Genomic DNA, 20,783 nt, shown 5'->3' with positions numbered 1-20,783 from the left:
GTCTCTCTTCTCCTTAAGGCTTGATTCTGAGAGATTTGATGAGCTAGGTGACTGCTTTAATGCCCCAGCATGATCAAGCTTCTGGAATTCAGACTTAATAAGAGAAGCCAGACGAGTTTAATCATGGTACCCTTGGGTTGGAAGGCATCCCCATGTAGACTGCCCAGTGCTTGTGGTGGGAGAGAGCACTTTGTTCCAGAGTCCCGTGAAACACACTGTGTCATTAGGACAGCCACAGCCATCAAAAAGCCATGTGGCCCTTCCCATATGACATTTCACTTCTAGCCATCAACTTCCTGGGAGCCATAATACCAGCAGCTCAGCGCTGTGGCCTTTGAAACCACAAAGACCTGCATTCAAATCCTGATTGTAACACTGCCTGTGTTTTCTTAAGCAAGACTTCACCTTCTGTCTCTGGTTTTTGTCTAAAACATGGAGATAAAAATATTAAACCCATGTGGTTGTTCTGTGAGGGAAGAGAGATGAGGCATGAGCATCTAGCATTTTGAAATGATCTTAAGGGATGATTTGGGAGTAGCATTAGTAGGGTAGATGAGATGTGATGAGATTATTATTGTTCTCATTTTGTGAATGAGGAAATGGAGCCTCACAGAAGTTTCATTTTCCCAGGGCCACATGGCTAGTGAGCGAGGAAGCCAGTTCTGAAAAACCAAGCCTTCTGGGATGAATTACTGCTGGATTGTATTTTCCTCAAGAGCAAAGACCCCTGTGGTTCTTTTTCCAGGGTTTGGGTTTGGCCTCCAGGCCTTGTCATCACCCTTAACTTCTCTTTCCTCCTCACCTCTGTTCCATGCCAGCTACCTCACCACTCTTCCGAAATACTCAGTTCTGCCTCAGGGCTTTGGGGCTTGCTTTTCCGGCCTGAAATGTCCTTTCCTCCAGATAACCATCCGCATGACAGGCATAAGGTGCAATGCCATGTGATCTCCGTGAAGACACTGACTCATTTAAAAAATGTACCCCTTTCCAGCGCCTCTCATTCCCTTCCCCTTCCTTGCTTTTCTTCACAGATTTTCTTAACATCTGACATGCTGTACACATTCCTTTGTTGCTGCCTGCCTTCCTCTACTAGGACAAAAGCTGGAACCCCAGAACTGAACGATGCATGGCAGACAGGAAATGAAAGGACATAAGTAAAGAAATGCATTTGGAGTAGAGGGAGCCTGTGTTTGGATGCCCTTTGCCCTGATGGTATTGTGGCAGAAAGCTTAACTGCTTCTCCCCAGGTGATTGCACCCTACCAAACCCCTGCTCTGCCAGTCGCTGAAACTCCGTAATTGTGATTCCAGCTGTGTACTTTGTCCTTCCTTCTTTGTGGGGTGGCTCCCAGCTCCCACAAGGGCCAAGACAGCTGTCTCTGGGAGCTGTGCTTTGTAACATGACCACATGGGTAATGTAACATTTAATTTAATTTTTTTTTCATCTCGGAGTAGAGCTCTTTATTAGAAATTAATTTGCTCAGGTTGTTAGGTTTTGTTTGCTTTTAGCATGCTGAGGTTATTTCCCCTGGGTAGGAGATGGTTCTTCTGAGCTCTTTCTTGACTGTACCTCAAGTTCTAGGAAAATGCTTTCTAAGTCTAGAAAGCATCTGTGTGAAGCTGAGTTTTGGTAAATTATGTTTTGAACAGAGGGTTCCTTCTACGGTGTGTGCCAAGGTCTTAATGTCCTTTAATTCTTTTTAAAGGTTCCTTACGTGCTTTTAGAAATGTTTCCAGAATAACTTGTTTTTGGAGTAGAAATCCTGTAAAAGTGAATGGTGTTAGAAATGGTCTGGGAAGGGGCGTCTGGGTGTCTCAGTGGTTGAGCATCTGCCTTTGGCTCAGGTCTTGATCCTGGGTCCTGGGATTGAGTCCTGCATCGAGCTCCCTGCAGGAAGCCTACTTCTCCAACTCTGCCTATGTCTCTGCCCCTCTTTCTGTATCTCTCATGAATAAATAAATAAAATCTTTAAAAAAAAAGGAAATTGGGAATATGAAATCATATGGAACCGCTTTTTATGATGTTATGAATGGTATACGTATCGGATCATGGTATCAGAAATGGACGAGGAATCTGGTGACCTGGTTAATTGTTTCATGAGATTTGCTAACTGGGTGACTTTGGACAAACCATTCAATCTCTCTAAGACCTATTTCTTCATTGCAAAATGAAGACTCCAGGCCATGAGTTGAGGTGATATCCAAGATCCTGTCAACCTTAAACACTCTAGGCTGGGTGCCTAAAGACCTTGAACTTAACTTGGACACAGCCACTTGAAAGTACTGGAGCTCTGGTAGTGCTGAGTTTTGGTAAATTATGTTTCTCGTCTTTAAATGACAATCAAGATTCCTACTTTGTGTCTTTCCAAAGTTATTAAGAGAATTTTATTTGGACACACAGATGTGGAAGTACTTTTTAGCTGTAAAAGCCTATCAGAAGTGACTAACTTTATTGTGATTTTGTGGCAGTGTGCCAACAAAATGGTGAGATAAAAGTTAAAAGATGAAAAGTCATTGCACATCATATTGACAGTTTTTAAATTGTGCTTTTAAAATATTGGTTTTACATTTCACCTTTGAATTTTTTTTTAAATCCCCACCTTAACATCTTAAGTTCTTGACTTGAACTTGGGGAAGGGATCCGTAGCTTTCATGAAATTTTTCAAAGGAGTTTTTGATATCCTCATTTTTTTCATGCTGTACTTTTTTATGGGTGTTTCCTCCGGAATTCCTAGGGGAAGAGATCTTTTAATGCTTCTTCTGATCATGTATCCCTTCCTCCTTGGATGGATATTGGCTGGTAATACCTAGAGAATCACAAGTGTTGAGTGAATGACTATTTGCAGGACTGGCTGGTTGCCTTCTGGAAACCACCAGTTAATGGGGACTAATTAAGATTGGCTCACTATTTATAGTTAAATCCACTAAAAAATCAGGAGTAATTCATTTATCACTTTGGCTCTTGGAAGCAATTGAGTATTCTGTTATCTTTTACCTTGATCTTTTTATCCTTCAAGAATACTCCTAATTTAGACTGTAAATCTGAATAACTAAAGGCTGAAGTTCATCATTACTAGGGAAAGACATTATGATTGAGGTCAGTACCCGCCCCCCCCCCCTCGTCCTTGGCCCCTGGTGGTAATGCATAGGTACAGAGATTAAGCAGAGGAGGATGGAGGAGTGGCCTAGAGTCAGCAGATAGAGTAAGAAGTGAGATCTTGCCAGCTGGGGCCCAGCGGGGAGAGTTGGGACCAGCTAACATACTACAAATAGATCCTGCCCTCTCACTATCACCCCATCCTGGCCCCTACTCCCTTCCTCAAGATATCAATTGTAATGCTGGAGCTGGTAATCTATAAGGAAGCCTAAAAAGACTAAGGAGCCAGGTATTTGCCAGATACAAAAAAAGATCTTAGAATCCAGAAGCTATGGATTCCATCTGATTTTCAAAAATCTCTAGCTGGGGGAACCTGTAGCCCATCTTTTCTCCTTTTCCAGACATGGTAAAATAGGGACAGCAAGACCTACCTTACGGAGTTGTTAAGGTGAAATGAGTGGACACCAAGGAAAGTACTTGTTGAGCTGTGATGGTCGTTGGAAAGGAAATGTCAAATGAATGTACAGACAAGGGAGAGACCCAAGGGCACCCTCCTAAGAAAAGCTGGAGATCCTTTCTTTTGACTGCTGCTGCGTTCTGATAAGGCTTCTTGTCTTCCCAGTAAATGAAATTGGAGATGAGTGTGGAGTGGAGGAACCCAGTTGTTTGGGCCTCAGGCCTCCACTTCCACATGGAGCTCACACCAGCTCACCTTTGCTACCCAGGAGAGCAGGCAAAAGGAGTTAATGATGAAATGTCAGGAAGGCACTTCAGGGCTTTTAGAAATACTCACCAGGTAATATTACACACAGAGAATGTTGGGTGTACAGAGCTGCCATGGTTGTATTATTAATCATTTTGTTGTTTTCATTATTAGTCGTAAAGACTTTAACCAGAGTCCATTTAAAAAATTCTTGTTGAATATACTTAAGGAAATGAGCATAATATTTCTTTTAAAACTTTGTATAAGAGAAGGCTCCCCAGAATCCTTGTACTTGGCAGGCAGAAATTAATCTAAACTGTTTTCCAAATTTACCAAGTGCTTGTCTGAATAGACAAGGAGCCTGAGGGTATTTCTTGTGGGAGTGATGAGTTGTGAATCCCAATATGAGATGTGTGTTAAAAAAAAAAAAATGGGTCTGTTTAAAGAGGGAAAAGAAGTTTCTGAATATATGGCAAAACAGGTTATTTTTAAACTGGGGAAAAATAGGATTGTGGGGATTTCAAAGATTCTGTGATTTATTTTTGTGGCACATTTTTGCATCTCATCAGTATACCCAGGGCAAGAGGATATATATGCAAGAGAAATAAAAGACTATCCATGCCCTCCAGTGGCCTTCATGCTCATAAAGGGACAGGGGTACAGGTAGATAACAAAATGACGATTTATGTAAGGCAGGATGGTTTTATGGAAACATTGTGTTGTTTAGAGTCAGGTGCACTTGTGTCCTAGATCCAAATCTACCCTAGAAATGGAACCTGGGGCTTGGTGTTTCATCAATTCTGTGCCTCCATTTCTACAAAATGGGGATAATGGTCCTAACCATCCCAGATTGTAAAGATGAATGAGATGAGGCATGTGCACCACTCAGCACAGACCACAGCACATAGACGGTTCTGACACACACGGTTCTATTCTCCTCTCCCCCTTCTCCCTTCCATTTTCTACTATCACCAGGCGATGGTAATCAGGAAGTTCCTGAAGAATTTTGAAGCATGTGGGTTGTGACAACACTTTTCTTCTTTTCTTTTTTGAAAGATTTCATTTATTCATGAGAGACACACAGAGAGAGGCAGAGACACAGGTAGAGGGGGAAGCAGGCTCCATGCAGGGAGCCTGATGTGGGACTCGATCCCAGGACCCTGGGATCATGTCCTGAGCCAAAGGCAGATGCTCAATCACTGAGCCACCCAGGTGCCCCATGACAACCTTTTTCATGGAGGCCAGTCTTCCCTTGGGCGTTGAGCTGACTCTCCTTGTCCTTTCAGGTGTACTGCCTTCTCTTCTTTTCCCACCCCCCTCACTCCAGAAGGCTAACTATGTGGATTGCAACCACGGGCTGCCTGCCCCCTGGTCTCATCTTAGAGTAGCCAATGATGCGTCCCAGCAGGAGGCTGAGGGGTGGGAAGGAGGGAAGTGAAGTCTTTATGATTTGATCCACTTTCTGGGCATTCTTCTGGCTGAGATGCCTTGGGCCTGCTGTACCTAGACTGAAGGTCACTGCTCCTTTCAAGGCAACTTTGTCTACCTTCTCTTCTGGTTCCAGTCACCTCTCCCTTCTTTCACCCCGACTGGCCCAGGAGAGGGAACAGCTCTGCTAACCTGTCCCTGGGCTACTGCAGTGTCCTTCAGTGGCTCCCTCCAACACAGCTTGCCCTTGTGTAAATGATCTTTATTAATTCTTCTGGAATAGTGTGTTTGGAGTTTGTCAACTATGGACTCATGCGACCTCAGAGTGAGAGCTGAGCTGGAGGAGGCAAGGAGGTATGACATTGAATGACCGAGCTGTGCTCTGGGGTCTGACCCACCCAGTGTGGCTGGAGCACTTGGTTCGAGTGAGGAGGAGCACCTGAGCTGGGAAGGCATACCCAGCTGGAGCCCGAAGGTCAGGTTAACACCAGATTTCATATCCTAGCAGAAATCGTTTTAGGTCATTGTTTCCTGATTCATTGTGACAGGCAGGTATTGAAAAACTAATGGGCATATAGTGTAGGAAATACCAGAAAATTTTCTTTTCCTTCCAAAGAATTAAATGCAAATGAAATCGTGGGAAGGGAAAGCAAACAATATATAATGAATACCTCCTGTAGTACCAGGCAATTTGCGTACATTATCTTATTTATTCTGCTCAGCAACCATTAGAGGTAAGGTTTCCCAGCTTTATAGAGATAGACTTTGAGGCTCAAAGACGTCAAGGGATTTGCCAAAGGTCACACATCTGGGACTTTATGGAGCTGTGATTTGAAAACCCAAGGCAAGTCTGTGAGACTGGGAGGGATGTTTGTGGTTTTTTTTTTTTTTTTTTTTTTTCTTTGTCAGCTACACAATATGAATAGTGATGTCTTCAAGGGTTCAGATGAGGGGTATGGAGGATAAGTACTCTGCAGGCTCTTGGTTACAGGCCCTCCTGGCAAGGAGCAGTGCAGCACTATAAGCCATGCATGGCAGGGAGGACTCTGTCCACTGGCTCAGAATGGACACGCCGCCTGGCCTCCAGCAGACTGAGGTTTGAGCTCCTAGCAGGGACGGTCCTGGCTCTCCCCTACGACTCAGTTTTCTTCCTCCCATTGCACAAGACTTTGTTTACTCCCTGCCATGGCTGCCCTCAGTTACTACTTCTACTGGAAATGATCTGTTTCTCTCTCCTAATTATATATATTCTTTTATACTTGGTGGCTTCTGTAGGTCCTGTGCTCACTCATAACTGGTGCTCAGCTGTTCGCTGCTGCCTTATGGCTTCTCCCCAGGCATCTTTTTACCCCCTGGTCCCATTACCACTGTGCAGCATCTGTATTCATGAGTTCAGATACTTTCTTGAGAGACTCTGCCTATCTTCTCCAATATCTGGGTTGGATCTAACTTTTTGTGTCAGGCCGAGCTGTGGCTGCTTGGTCAGTCAGTGAATGGCCCTTGGGTGAGGAATTACCTCCAGGTGCAGTCATCTGGGATTTGGAGTAGGGAGTGCACATCTGTGGGGCCCATTCTATCTATCCCAGTCCACTCTCTGGTCCCCAAAGGTTCACATCCAGCCCAACTGCAAACTACGGGCAAGGCATCTCCTGGGTCTCATCAGTTCAAAACCTCAAATCTCATTGAGACCTCCTCTGTTCAAAAGCCCAAATTCTTACTATCCATATCACCTAAATCATATTTGGATGGTTAGGGCACATGCATCTTTGGGCAGAACATTTTCCCCACCTGCCACCAGCACTTACCATCCCATGACAAGCATTTTATGTGGATCATGTCATGGGATACCCTCGCTGTATCGGGTATGTAGACTCTGACTCTACTCATTTTGCAGGGAATGCATTCAAACTTGGGGGTTTGACACTGGGCCCAAACCCAGGGATGAGGGAGTGGGGTCATGCTGGGTGCTGAAGATGCTTGTGCTTCCCAGATGTTGCTGCCTCTTCAAACCACCTGGGGAGCTTTTAAGCAGCCCAATGAGCCGGTGGTACCTCACGACTCTTAAATAAGAATCTCAGGATGGCAGACAAGTATGAGTAGTGTAGCTCCTCAGATGATTCCACCATGGGGCCGAGTTTGGCGGCATCTGCTCTGTACCACCTCTGTCATCAGCAGAGGCTGCCGTGCTAGGGGAAGGGTGCGTGAGATCAGGGAAGCTTTCCCCCTAGAAGGGGGTTTGAACTGTGATCCCAAGGAGTTTATGGGGTTTAACAGTAAGGGGAAAACTGCACGGAGAGGAAACGGTTTTCCGTGTGGGTGATTTGCTCAGTATTTGCCAAGTGTGATTGAATTTTTATGTTTCTGCGAGAAGGTTCAAATAAATACATTCACAAATCAGGAAACAAACAAAAAAGAGCTCCTTTGTCAGCGCATCCATCCCTATTTGTGGCTCTGGGAAAACAGAGCCCCACGGTTATCACTGTTGTGTGTGCTTTTTGTGAGGGAGATAATTGTGGAAATTGGGTTGCTTCCAGTCAAGTGCAGATCCTTTTGTGGAGAAAATTTGAGCCATCCATGTATCCCATTTTACGGTAATTGAGATTGAACTAGCAAATCATTAGTGAAGCAAAGGAAGATGATGGGCCCTTTTTTCAAAAGGAAGGTGGTAAAAATGAGGTGTTTGAGAAAGAATAATTAAAATGGGATGTCGAGGAAGGGAGAACACATACCACCCATCTCTCAGCTCTCTGGGCAGGGACGAGGTGGCACCTGTTGGTGGCCTGTGGGAAGGGGCTGTCATGGGAGGAGCTCATGGACAGCTGCTGGGTTGTGCACAGCTTCCCGACGAGCCCTGCCGGGGGGGACCACCCTGGGGGACCGGGCAGCTTGGGGGCATGTTGCACACTCACTCTGCTCGCCACTTACACGTGTTGGCCAGTGTCACTCTCTTTCCCGTTGTCAACTTTGAAGATAATGAAATGCAGTTTGTGGAAAGGAGAGCAAATAATGGCAGTATATAGTTCAGGTAAATCAGCATGTGAAGCTGCCAGATGGGCATTTGTTTACTTAAAATCCCCTTCACTGGGAGGGCCTCATTAAATACTTGCTTTTCTTCCCGTAAGACTCCAGGGAGTAGCAATAGTTCCGTGTTATTCAAACACGCTGCCACGGAACCAGGATGACAGAGGAGGGTTTTCAGTTCCTGAAGAGCAAATAAATAGTGTGGCCCACCTCCCTATATGGCCGATAGGGTTAAAGTAAGGAAGAGCTTCCCACTGGGAGGAGTCTTGGCGAATAGGTTTGAAGGCCACCTGAGGCCAGTCCCTGCCCCTGTGGGGATGTAGCAGCCTCCAGGCCTTGGTGTGTGTCTCTCTGTAGCTCCAGCATATAGCACGGGGGCTGCTCTGCACAGAGTAGGTGCTTAGGAAATGTGGATTCTATTGATTGGATTTCTAGAAACTGATTTAATGGCTGCATGCTGAAGGGATATTTGCTTTTTTTTTAAAAAAAAAATGAAGATTCATTTATCTAGAACATCTTTGGAAAGGAAAATTGAAGATCATAAGCTTTTAAACCTACCAGCTCCATTGATGCAGGCTCCCCCAATTTGCTTCCCTGCCCCTAGTATCATTGGCCTCCCCTCCTGCCACGATTCCTGGGCTAGTATCATCTTGAAAAGACCTGAACTGTGTCAGTCCCTCCTGCTAAACCACTGTGTGGCCCCCGGTCACCTGCCAGTCATCACTCCCCCCTCCCCATCAATGAATCAGTTTTCGAAGCCTGCGCCTTATACCAGGGTAGGGATATTGATGTATACATTTGCGTACATGTGCTGTTAGGTTGCATATTTAAGTAATAAGCTATTTCTCTTTTTTTCAGATAAAAATAGTTTGAAATAGTTATTGCAGAGTTTGATTTTTTTACTCTAGTGGACTTTCTTAAGCACTCCCTGGGCTGTGTGTTCCCTCATTTGGGTACTGTGGGGCCCATTGGATCTCCCCATTATACAGATGAAGAAATTGGGGCTGAAAAAAAAAAAAAAAGAAATTGGGGCTGAGAATGGTTAAGTAGCTCACATGCCTAAGGTTACATAGACAGTGGTAGAATCAGGCATGGTTCTAACCCAGCCTCTGGGACAGATTACTGCTTTAGGTTCTCCCACCTGCTGATACATTTTTCTAGAATCAGAGGTGAGAATTTTAGAGGTTGGGTGGAAGTGGGGCCCTGAGTAATGAAAAACCTAATGGGATTATTTTAGGTTTATACATTTGTTTTTTCTGATACTCTTAAGAGTTTATGTAATGAATTTTCATGGTGCAATAAATACTTAATGAAACTATGTGATCCATTAGTTAAATGAAATGTTCATAAGTATGCTTTGTTGTTGTCACATAAATTCCTTTAATATTGCTGAAACCTGGTTCTGACTTTTGTTAGCTTTGAGTTTGATTAAAGAAACACATTTTGCTCCTCCTATCATCCCCTTGATGAAGATTGACTGATACCTCAGGAATAACCGTGCTTGCCCTCTGGAACAAAGCATTTTATTTTCCCAAAAGTGCTTTCACATAATTTCATGTATTCCCATTCACTTAATTCCATGAGTCATACCCAGCATCATCCTGTTTTACAGATGAGTAAACTGATAAGCCATTTATATATTTTTTTCTTAATTCTAGAAAATTCCTTAAAAAAACAAAACACCGGGGTCCCTGGGTGGCTCAGCAGTTTGGCGCCTGCCTTTGGCCCAGGGCGCGATCCTGGAGTCCTGGGATTGAGTCCCACGTCGGGCTCCCAGTGTGGAGCCTGCTCCCTCTGCCTGTGTCTCTGCCTCTCTCTCTATGTCTATCATGAATAAATAAATAAATCTTTAAAAAAAAAAAAAAACCAAAGCACCAGATAGCTGTATAGTAAGATCCCACTTACTTGTTTTTCACTTCAGTTAAAAAAAGAAAAGAAAGCATGCTTTATTCATAGAGAATTTAAAATGACTTGGGTGACTTGGGTCACTTTGTTTTGACCCTATTGAAAAGCAATACTACTAAATTATGCTTTAGTATTATGCTTATAGCATAGATTAAGGGCCACTGAAAATTCCCTGTTCCATTTTTTTTTTTTAAAGATTGTATTTATTTATTCATGAGAGACACACAGAAAGAGGCAGACACACAGGCTGAGGGAGAAGGCGGCTCCTTGTGGGGAGCCGGATATGGACCTTGATCCCAGGACCCCGGGATCACGCCCTGAGCTGAAGGCTGACTTCAGCTGACGCTCGACCACTGAGCCATCCAGGTGCCCCTTCGATTTTTTTATACACTGCTGATGTTAATGTCCATGACACCACCTGGGTTGCTTTTAGGAAAGCTCCTTTTCATTCTCCATCTCTGATTCAAAGTGGGAGAAAAAGGCTTTATTTGAACATGAACCTTGTGAAACTTAGAACTGATCCTATTTCCTTCTTTGCTTTGGCCTCTAGGAATCTCATGGACAGTTTATAGCCTCTCTTCCATGACTTTACACATTTTCCTGGTGCCCTATCCTGGTTTCCACCCTCACCTTCATTCCCAATAATTTGTTCCCCTTTACTGCACTTTTCCTCATTTATTTATTTTATTCTGTCATAGAGAATGGCTTTCTATAATGCTTTCTACAAGCTGAAATCCTTTTTTATTTTTTGAAATGTGAAGTAAACATAACCTAATAAGCCACAAAATGAAGATGAGGTCTCAGGCCAAAAGAGGTCTCTGACCTCTGATTTTTCTCCCCTTAACACGCACCATTATGGCAGAACAGCCTGGAGTGGAGTCTTCAGTGGGGTGCTCAAACTATGAACGTTGTGGCTTTCAGAGTTTTAAAGCCAGTGTATTATCTTCCCTGAAGGCTTTGGTCAAAACAAGTGGTGGCTGTGTTTGCCGTGGGGATGGCTGTCTTTTACCTGTAGTGAGGGATGTTGTCACCCTGCTCAGCTTTCTGCTGAAGTCCCCAATAGCACTTGTACTTCTGACACCTCCCATGGCTTCTAATAAATATTGCCTTTGTGTTCCAGCAAAACCTCACTCTTTCCTATTTTATTTTCCCTGAAAAGAACAAATGTGCAGAATGAGTGTTCAGGCATTTTCCAAATGGGCTAGATCAGGTCAGGTAGCCCTTCACATATTTTTTGAAAAGAAGAAGGTTTGGCAGGCTGAGTATGTAGCCCCACAGATGGAGAGGGAGAGGATTTGGGGATGCAGAGAAGACTCGTGTTGGCCAAGTAACGAAAGGAGCGTGCAGTGATCTGTGGAGCAGGTAAACGAAGTCAAGTCTTGGTGGCCAAATTCCGGGCACAGAGGCAGAGTATGAAGAGGATGTCCAGAGCTCAGGAAGAAAAAGGCCTGCCCCAAGCATCCTTGGTCCAGAGGCTCCCACCAAGTCAGGCAGTCTGGGCAGATACAAGGTGAAGTTGGAATCTGTAATAAGAACTGACAGCCATAAACTAATTTTAACCTCCGCTAGCCTTGGGAATTAGAAAGCATGCCATCTAGGGAGCTGGAATGGGTCTGAACTTAAGAGTGAGGCCAGACTGGCTTTGTTACATACCTTGGTGTGCCAGAGTCTAGGCTGGGCTTTTTAAAAACATCTTTTTTAAATTTAGAAAGAATCTCAAAATTACAGGAGAAGATATAAAAATTATACATTTAAAGACTATAAAAACTGCCACACCCTTTACTTATATTTTTATTGCTAATATTTTATCCCATTGGCTTTATTATTTGTGTATTATCTGTGTTTTTGGGTCTATAGACACACACATGCATGTACATACATATGCAAGTACATGAATTATTTTTCTGGATCATTTCACGGTAAGGTACACATATCTTAGACCCTATTCCTAAGAATTGGAATATTCTCTTCCATAACCATAGGAAAATTATCAAATTGAATGAATTTAACATCGATATACTGTTTTTACCTAACATGCCATTTATATTCAAATTTGTCCATCGGTCCAATAATTCCTTTTGTAGTATTACTTTTCTCTCTAGTACAGGATTTTATACAGGTATTGCATTTAGTTATTGTATCTATTTGTTTTCTTTAAAAAAATTTCCCCAGCTTCTCATTGCCTTTTATTACTATATTTTTGCAGGATATAATCTCCCCCCACCCAATTTTAAATGCATGTGATTAGATTCTGGGCCAGAAGACTACATGGTAGTGATGTACTCTGCACTCTGTCACCTGCACCTGTCCCTGCTTGTTAATATTCATTTTGATAACCTAATCGAGGTGTTGTTCAATTTCCCATAAGGTAATCACATGTTTTTCCCTTGCAACCATAAGTAGTAGATGGAAAGACACTTGAAGACCTACAGATGTCTTCTCATCAAACATTCCCCTGGATTAGGCATTAATGGATGGTTCTCCCCTTTCTAAGCTTGATTCTGGTGGCAGAAAAATGTTGGCTTTATGCTCCACCTTCCCTCTGTATATTCCAGGCAGTACCTCTTCTACTTTAAGCAAGACAGCCTTCCCCTCTTCTTCCTTTTTTTTTTCTGTTATCAGTATGGATTCATGGATTATTGTTGTTTTATCCCGTGATTTGTTATTTATTACAATTCTTAAATTACCATGGTGTTTACACTCTTCCAGATTAGGCCAATGACCACACCTCTGGGATGGCTTCTTGTGACATGCTTCCATCTTTTGTGTTTGTCTTGAGCACTTCCTTACTTGCTGGAATAAGGAAGATAGTTCAGACTCCTCTTGCACCTGTCCCACCTCAGCTCTGGAATCAGCCATTTCTCCCAAGAACCCCTGGCTCCTTTTACTGGGGGAATGGTAGTAATAACCCAAAATCTCGGGGATCCCTGGGTGGCTCAGCAGTTTAGCGTTTCGGCCCAGGGTGTGATCCTGGAGTCCTGGGATCGAGTCTCACATTGGACTCCCTTCAGGGAGCCTGCTTCTCCCTCTGCCTGTGTCTCTACCCCTCTCTCTCTCTCTCTCTGTGAATAAATAAATAAAATCTTAAAAAAAAATAACCCAAAATCTAGATATTAGGTATCATGTTGTTGGAACTCTTTGCACCTAGTCAATGGGCAGAGCTAGGAAATGTATGCATATAAATGCATGTATGTATACCTACCTATACAGATGCATGTGTATTTTATAAATCACAAGTTTGCCGGAAATCTCCCATTTCCAGTCTGTCCCCACAGTATTCTTTCCTGGCTTCCCCCTTTCCAAAATTTAACATCTCCTCTTTTATAGTGAGAACTGGGCTCCCAAGAACATCAAAACATTTGATCCTTTGTTCAATCCTGTAATACATCTAAAATAGTTTTATAATTGCTTAGCCCAAAACACTACCAAAAAAAAAAAAATGGAGTTTGGGATTTCTTTGTAGTCCCCCTGCTACAACTCTGCTCACTAAAAGGAGTTTGGGATTTCTTTGTAGTTCCCCCTGCTACAACTCTGCCCAAGACTGAGTGTAAACAGCCAAATTCTGCGTTTGTAAATTATTTCAATTAGTTCTTTCTCTCTCACCCCTTCAGAGACTGTGTCTGTGCTATTCATTTGAGATACAGTTGGATTTAATTTGTCTCAGTCCCCTTTCATTCTGAGCCTTTCCCCCCCACTTCCTACTCCTGTTAATTTAATTTTTTCACGTGTGGAACTGTATGCTTCCAAATGGGAAAATAATGCATAAAACTGTACTCTGCAAAGTATCACCCTCTGCCATATCCTTCTACCCAGTCACTTCATCATTCCCCTACACAGGTGTCCCCATGTAGAAAACAATATCTTAGTGCTCTGCTGTGTTTGTTCTGTGTTTCTTTATGTAAAGGCAAGCAGATTTATGACTCTTCTTAAGCATCCAGATCTCACTGATCTTCCAAATCTTACACCCTTGGTGGTGGTGTTTCCATTTCACTGATGAGGGAACAGGCCGTTACCCTGTACTGTTAAAAACTTTTGGGTCTTGTTAATAACCTGTTTGGGGTGCTTTATAATTTGGACGAAGTTGATGAAAATGGCCAAGTCACAAAACACACCGGTAGTGGCATTAGAGCTTTTAATCCCTGCAACACGAATGAACCCCAAGTCTGGCTTCTGGGAAGACTGCCCCTTCATCTGTGTTTTAAGTCAGGGCTATCCTCTTGGACTAGAATTTACAGTGTTCTTAGCATATCACAAAGGCTGAAGTCTGGGTGTGGGACCTGACTTGGAGGTTTTCTTGTTTTGTTTTCACTTTATTTAGGTGAAATTCACACAAAGTTGACCATTTTAATGCGTACAATCCAAAGTATTTATTACATTTATGATGCTGTACAACCACTACCTCTCTGTAGTTCCAGAATCTTTTTAGCACCCCCAGGAGGAGACCCTGAACCCATGAAGCAGTCACTCCCCCTTCCTTGCTTCCCTCCATTCCTGGCAACCGCTGATCTGCTTTCCATCTCTCTGTGGATGTTTCTATTTTGGATAGTTCATATAGATGGACTCATAGAGCATGTGGCCTTTTGTGTTTAACTTCTTTTATTTGGCCTACTGTTTTCAAGGCTCATCCCCGTTGTAGCAGTGTATCAATACTTCTTTCCTTATTATGGCCAAATAATATTCCATTGTATGGACATACCACATTTTGTTTATCCATTTACCAGCTGATGGACATCTGGGAGGATTCCCCCTGAAGGTGGAGAGAGGAGTGGTTTATACCCTGCCCTGTGTTGTGCTACTTAATAGGCATGTGGGGCTGTGGACAAGCTACTAAACTGACTTTTGCTTTTCTTTATTTGTAAAATGAAAAATAATAATACTCAAATTTTCAAGTGGCTGAAAGACTGAGTAAAAGAAGTTCATAGTATGGTAGCTGGCAAATAGTGGGCCATCCTAAATGTTAGCTAGTCTATGGTAGGATCGTATGAGAGGGGTGGCTGGGGGAAGAGAAAGCACAGATTTGTGTTATAGTAGGTTTTTTAGTATGTTCTGTTGTGGCTGCTCAAACCTTTATGCTGCCTTTTTTTTTTTTTTTTTTTTTTTAAGGCCTATGTGTTTTCTCTGCTTTGTGGTTTGGTGTTTTTGTGCCCCCCTCCCACCAATCCCCCTCCCCCCATCACTGAACACAGGATTTTACATTTAGAAGCAGTTCACTAGACAGAATGTAGTGGAATGTTACATAATTCACATTTAGATTTGAAGAGCTCATTATAAAAAACCTGACACACTTCAGGAATATTAAATTACTGCAGATTGTGTAGAGCAAAGAAACATTATTGAAGCATTTCAAAATTCTAGGCGAGCCTGAATTTAACTGATAGGGTTTCACAGCTTTTACTGGGGGAAAATGATTTGAGTTGTCACATGGTTTCTGGCCCTTGGGGGAATTTAATCTCCTTAATTACAAAGAAATGAATTTCCTAAATAATTTGGAGTTACTTTACAGCATCTTCCCAACCTCTGGCTTTTGGAAAATTAAAGGGGATGCCATGATCCAGGCTGTGGTATGTTCTCTCCATACTGCAACACCTTCCTTATTTAAGGTTTTATTTGAAATGATGTTGGTTTCCTTTCATTCTTGGTATCTGGGTGTACTTCAGAAATCCACAAGGAATGCTTTACAACACTTGAACACAGTCACATTTTGTCAAACAAGTGGTGCTGGAGATACCCACAGAATAGGGAGAGGTGCTATATTGTGCTTTATAAAGTTGAAGGGGAAAAAGTGGCCTGTTCCATTCCAGTTTCATGCATGAACTTTTAGAATACTTGAAATTATGTAAAATCCATATATTTCAGCTTATTTTATTATTTATATGTTACTTTATTATTTACTGTGTACAAAACCAGCATGATGGAAATATCTTAGATCCTATCTCTTTCTGCAATATCTTTACAAGGTAGACTTAACCTTCCTTAGCTTCTATAAAGGGAGGATCACAGTGTTATGGCCTTGTAGTTACATATCGCCACATGACCTTGAGCGGTTAATGTAGGAAATTATTAGTGCCCCCATATTTATTAAGTACTTTCCAGAAGGTGTGTCAGGTCCTCTTCCAAGCATATGACATGTGTGGTCACGCTTAATTCCTGCAGTAGCTCCATGTTACCCCCATTATACAGATAGAAAAACTGAGGCAAAGAGGGGTTGAGTAACTTCCTCAATATCACATTCTTATAAGTGGCTGAAACTATGCAGCTGGCCAAAAAACAGATCATGGTATAAGTAGGGAAAGATTCCATTTAATAGAACAATTGGAAAACCTTTCTGCCTATGATACTCCTTTGAACTGAACCCTGAGGGGTCAATAGAATGCTAAGGCAGACCTCAGGAAGAAAGATTGAATAGAGAGGTAGCACCACGAATTAAAATTGGAAAGGTGAGAGAGTATATCACCTCCCTACCAGACTTAGATTTCCTTCTATTAGTTGTGCTGTTATTTAAGGCTCCGTGCCTTTGCACAGCTGATCCTTCTTCCAGAATAACCATTTCATTATACATGTATTTATTGAGTGTCCACTGTTTCATTCTCTTATTGTCCACTTGACATAAGAATCATTCTTCAAGGGTGCCTGGGTGGCTCAGTCAGTTAAGTGTCTGTCTTTGGCTCAGGTCATGATCCCAGGGTCCTGGGATCAAGCCTTGCATTGGACTCTCTGCTCCTCTGGCAGCCTGCTTCTCCCTCTCCTTCTGCCACTCCCCCTTGCTTGTTCTCTCTCTGTCTCTGTCTCTCTCTCTGTTAAATAAATAAATAAAGTCTTAAAAAAAATCATTCTTCAAGACCCCATAGGGTAGGGCTCCTCCTCTGAGAAGTTTTAGTGACTCTTCCAAGCAAAGGTGAGTATTTGCTCCTTTGTGTTGTAGTATACCTGGTATTTATTTGTGTTAGTTCTGGTTGTGTGTATTGCAGTCCCTTACATGACTGACATCTCTTTTGGACTCAGTATCTTTGAGGAAAGGGGTTAAGAATCCATACTCCTAGCCAGTGTGGTTGCACTGTAGATGTCTATAGACATGAATGAGCTAGCATTTGCACCTGGCCCAGAGTAGGTTCTTAGCAGATATTTATTGCAGTGAAATGATCAGTATTAGTAATAAAATTATGTCCATGTATGACCAAGCTTTGTGGCTCTGTCATCTCTAATGGAATGTTGTCTTTGGCTGGCAGAGATGTTAGGAGGGGGTGAGGGCTAGTGGTATGATGCAGATAGATGGCACAAAGGTGGCAGGAAAGTTTTCGTCTCTGTATGATTTTATTATAGGAAGGCACTTTTGCATTTTCCTTAGTTGTAGCTTTAGTTACTGTAGTTCAGACATCTTTAATTAAGGGCCTGTGTCCTTTAAAAAAAAAGCCCGTTAACAAATAAATAAACCAAATATCATTGGGTAAGGTGGGAATTACCCTATTATTGGGCCTTATAATTTTACTGATTTTATTTTTATCTAAGCATAATTGACACACTTAGTTTCAGATGTATAATATAGTAATTCAGCAATTCAATGCATAACTCAATGCTCATCACAGTAAGTGGACTCTTAATCCCCTTCACTGATTTTACCCAACCCCCCTTCCCTCGCTTCTGGTAACCACCAGTTTGTTCTCTGTATATAAAAGTATGTTTGTCCGTCTCTTTTCTTCTCTGTTTTATTTCTTAAACTCTACATACAAGTGAAATCATATGGCATTTGTCTTTCTCTGACTCAGCATTATATCCTCTTGCCATTTGTAACAACATGGACAAATCTATAAAGCCTCTTCTAGTTAAGCCATTTTTAGTTGTAATGATTAAGAAGTTTGGTTTACTGTTCTTTTTGAGCAGAAATGGGCATTCAGAGTCAGCCATTCTGGGTCTGTGGGTTGAGCTCAGAATTGGCTACACAGTTTGAAGATCCATTTCCAATAGCTCTATCTTCATTTTCTTTAAGAATGGATAACAGCGAAATGTTTATTTTCAGCTGAACTCTCTGATGTAACTGTCAGATAGATGGTCACTGGGAAAGACTGTTGACACAGGAAATACATTCATTCAATTTAACTAAAATCAAATGAGATAATGTATGTGAAGCAGTAGCTGAGGGCATAGTATATAGTAAGTGCATAGTAAATACCAGCTGTAATTGAAGTGGTGGTATTATCATTATTATCATTATCATCTCTTCCCAGCACAGTGTCTGGACTTAATAGTACCTAGTAGTGTGCAGTGCATATTTATTAAAGAAAGAAAGAATGGAATGTGTGGCTGCCTGCTTCTTTTCTTTTTCTCCCCACATTAAATGCTTGTCTGCTCTTACAGCTGAGGAAAAAGCTGACATAAAAATTGGCTTGCTGGAAAGTTTCTCAGCCCCATTTGTCACCTTACCCTTGGAGCCCAATTGTATGTCAACTCCATGTCCCTTCTGATGCCTGGCAGTGAGGGATAGAGCACAGGTCACTTCCCTATGATCTGCTTTAGCTGCCAAGGCTCTGATCAAGCTTGGCTGATGGATGGGTGCCCTGTTGTTGGGAATGTCTCCACGGGGTTGCTCAGGAAATACTCCTTTGCTGTATTTTCTGGGTGGCATCTAGTGCTTGAAAGCAAGGAACATGGAAAACAAGGAATTGGGTTTTGTCCTCCTTGGAAATCCAGAGTTTTAAAAAGATCTGTTTTAAGTTATGTACCAAGGTTGAGAGACCATTTTTCAGACAGACCTCTAATTCCCTTTGCTACAAACCCTGTCATTGGCTCCATGACATCGTGTGAGCAGTTTTGTTTTTTTTTTTTGGACTTTTTAAAAAAGATTTTATTTATTTATTCATGAGACACACACACACACATACACAGAGGCAGAGACACAGGCAGAGGGAGAAGCAGGCTCCACGCAGGGAGCCAGACGCGGGACTTGATCCGGGGTCTCCAGGATCACAACCTGGGCTGAAGGTGGCACTAAACCACTGAGCCACCCAGGCTGCCCATGTGAGCAGTTTGTACATGGAGACCAAGATTTTCCTGGTTTTGTTTGTTTGACAGTTCATTTCCCCATGCTCCGACTAATTTCTGCTTAACCTCAAAAGGGTGATGATTCTGAACATTCTTTTGGCTTGATTTGCAGAGCTCAGAAGGAGTGAATGAGATGTGCAGCTTGGAGCGTTGTTTCTGAAGGGAGGAGTCATTCTCTTGGAGAGGAGTCCTCCATGAGCCTGGCCGAGGCCCGGGATCTGTGTGAAGTGGACTAAGGATTTAGTAGGATGTCAACTGAGACAGAACTTCAAGTAGCTGTGAAAACCAGCGCCAAGAAAGACTCCAGAAAGAAAGGTAGGGCTGATGTGCTCCTTTCTTACCGGCTGTTTATCTGTGCATTGTTTAATCTCTGGAATCATGTACAGCACTACCCTTGTGATGGCATATGTTTTTTAATGGGTGCCAGTATTATTTGCTGTTTTCTGTACTCGTAGTATAATATTTTTATGGTTCTCCATTATGCCTTGGGTAAAATCCAAAATTATTTTCATAATGTATAAAACCCTTCCTGGTATGCCTTCTACCCATCCCTCCAGCAAGTGACATCTCTGCCTAATCTGCACCCCCCGCCCCCCTATCCAACCCTGTTTACCCTGCAGGCATTCTGTCTATTGTAGTTCACTTTTGCATGTATCCAAAGTTCTCAAATTCCAGCAGCACCAGAATCACCTGGAAGGCTTGTTAAAACAGATTGCTGGGTCTCCTCCCCAGAATTTTTGAGTTCAGTAGGTCTGGGGTAGGACCCAAGCCTGCATTTAGAACAAGTTCCCTGATGGTACTGGTGCTATTTGTCAGGTTTAATCCGATTGGTAGTGACATGGAATAGAGAGGCCAGGCAAAAGTTGGTGGAAACAGGCTTTTAATGGGATGTGCTCTCGGGCAAGGTTCCGCAGCCCACAGGGGAAGGAGAGAGAGGGGAAGTCAGGGGCCTGGGAAGTCGCGCCCAGGCAAGCTGCAGGGGGGTCTATAAAGACTTTTCAGGGAGAAGGTGGGAGCAGGGCGGCATTCCGATTAGGGCAAGGGTTACGGGTCTTTGTGTGCTAAGTTAGGGTAGGGCCACAAGGTGGCCTTATTGGGAGGTTGCTGGCCTGGGGTCAGCTGTTTTGAGGTCCCCAGTCTCGCCAGCCCCACACTATTGCTTCAGAGACCAGACTTTGAGAACCACTGAATAATTAATCTAGCCTGAAATCCTTTGTCACTCTCTACTTTTTCCTAGACTGGCTCCCATTTAAATATTCAGGTTAGTACTTTCCTTACTCCCCAAATTGGGTTAGTTGTTTTTGTTTGTTTTGCTGCGGTAGCACTTTGTTAGAATCTCACTTTATTAAAAATTTTCTGTGTTTTTGATTGTCTCTTGTTCACCCCTTAATTCCAACACTTGAATGTGCTTAGCCCAGAGGAGGCACATGAATAGCTGTTAATGAGGACTGGCATGCATAGTATGATAATAAAATCATTTTCTCACTCTTGATGTTTTCTGGAGAATTCGATCCTATGGCTTTAGGACCATGCCTTTCAGTGTATTTGTCTCCTGGTTGCAATTAGGTGTAAGCAACTTCGTGCTGTGTGTTGT

The 20,783-nt window shown here is 42.7% G+C and overlaps 1 protein-coding gene across 25 annotated transcripts in view; it reads left to right on the top strand.

Annotated features, from left to right (window-relative positions):
• Window positions 1-20,783, top strand: part of DAB1 (DAB adaptor protein 1) — a 1,166,965-nt gene that overhangs the window by 872,018 nt on the left and 274,164 nt on the right. For 24 of the 25 annotated variants that reach the window (XM_077891933.1, XM_077891931.1, XM_077891932.1 and 21 more), the window contains one exon: window positions 19,302-19,504. In XM_077891933.1, coding sequence (XP_077748059.1) covers window positions 19,438-19,504 — 67 coding nt within the window. In that variant the 5' untranslated portion in view covers window positions 19,302-19,437. Of the gene's footprint in view, window positions 1-1,284; window positions 1,412-19,301; window positions 19,505-20,783 lie in introns of those variants that run through there. The other variant, XM_077891948.1, reaches the window with a different exon arrangement.

The sequence above is a fragment of the Canis aureus genome, chromosome 3, assembly GCF_053574225.1.
Source record: "Canis aureus isolate CA01 chromosome 3, VMU_Caureus_v.1.0, whole genome shotgun sequence".
Classification (NCBI taxonomy): Eukaryota; Metazoa; Chordata; class Mammalia; order Carnivora; family Canidae; genus Canis; species Canis aureus.
This window is presented reverse-complemented; position numbering and strand designations above follow the sequence as displayed.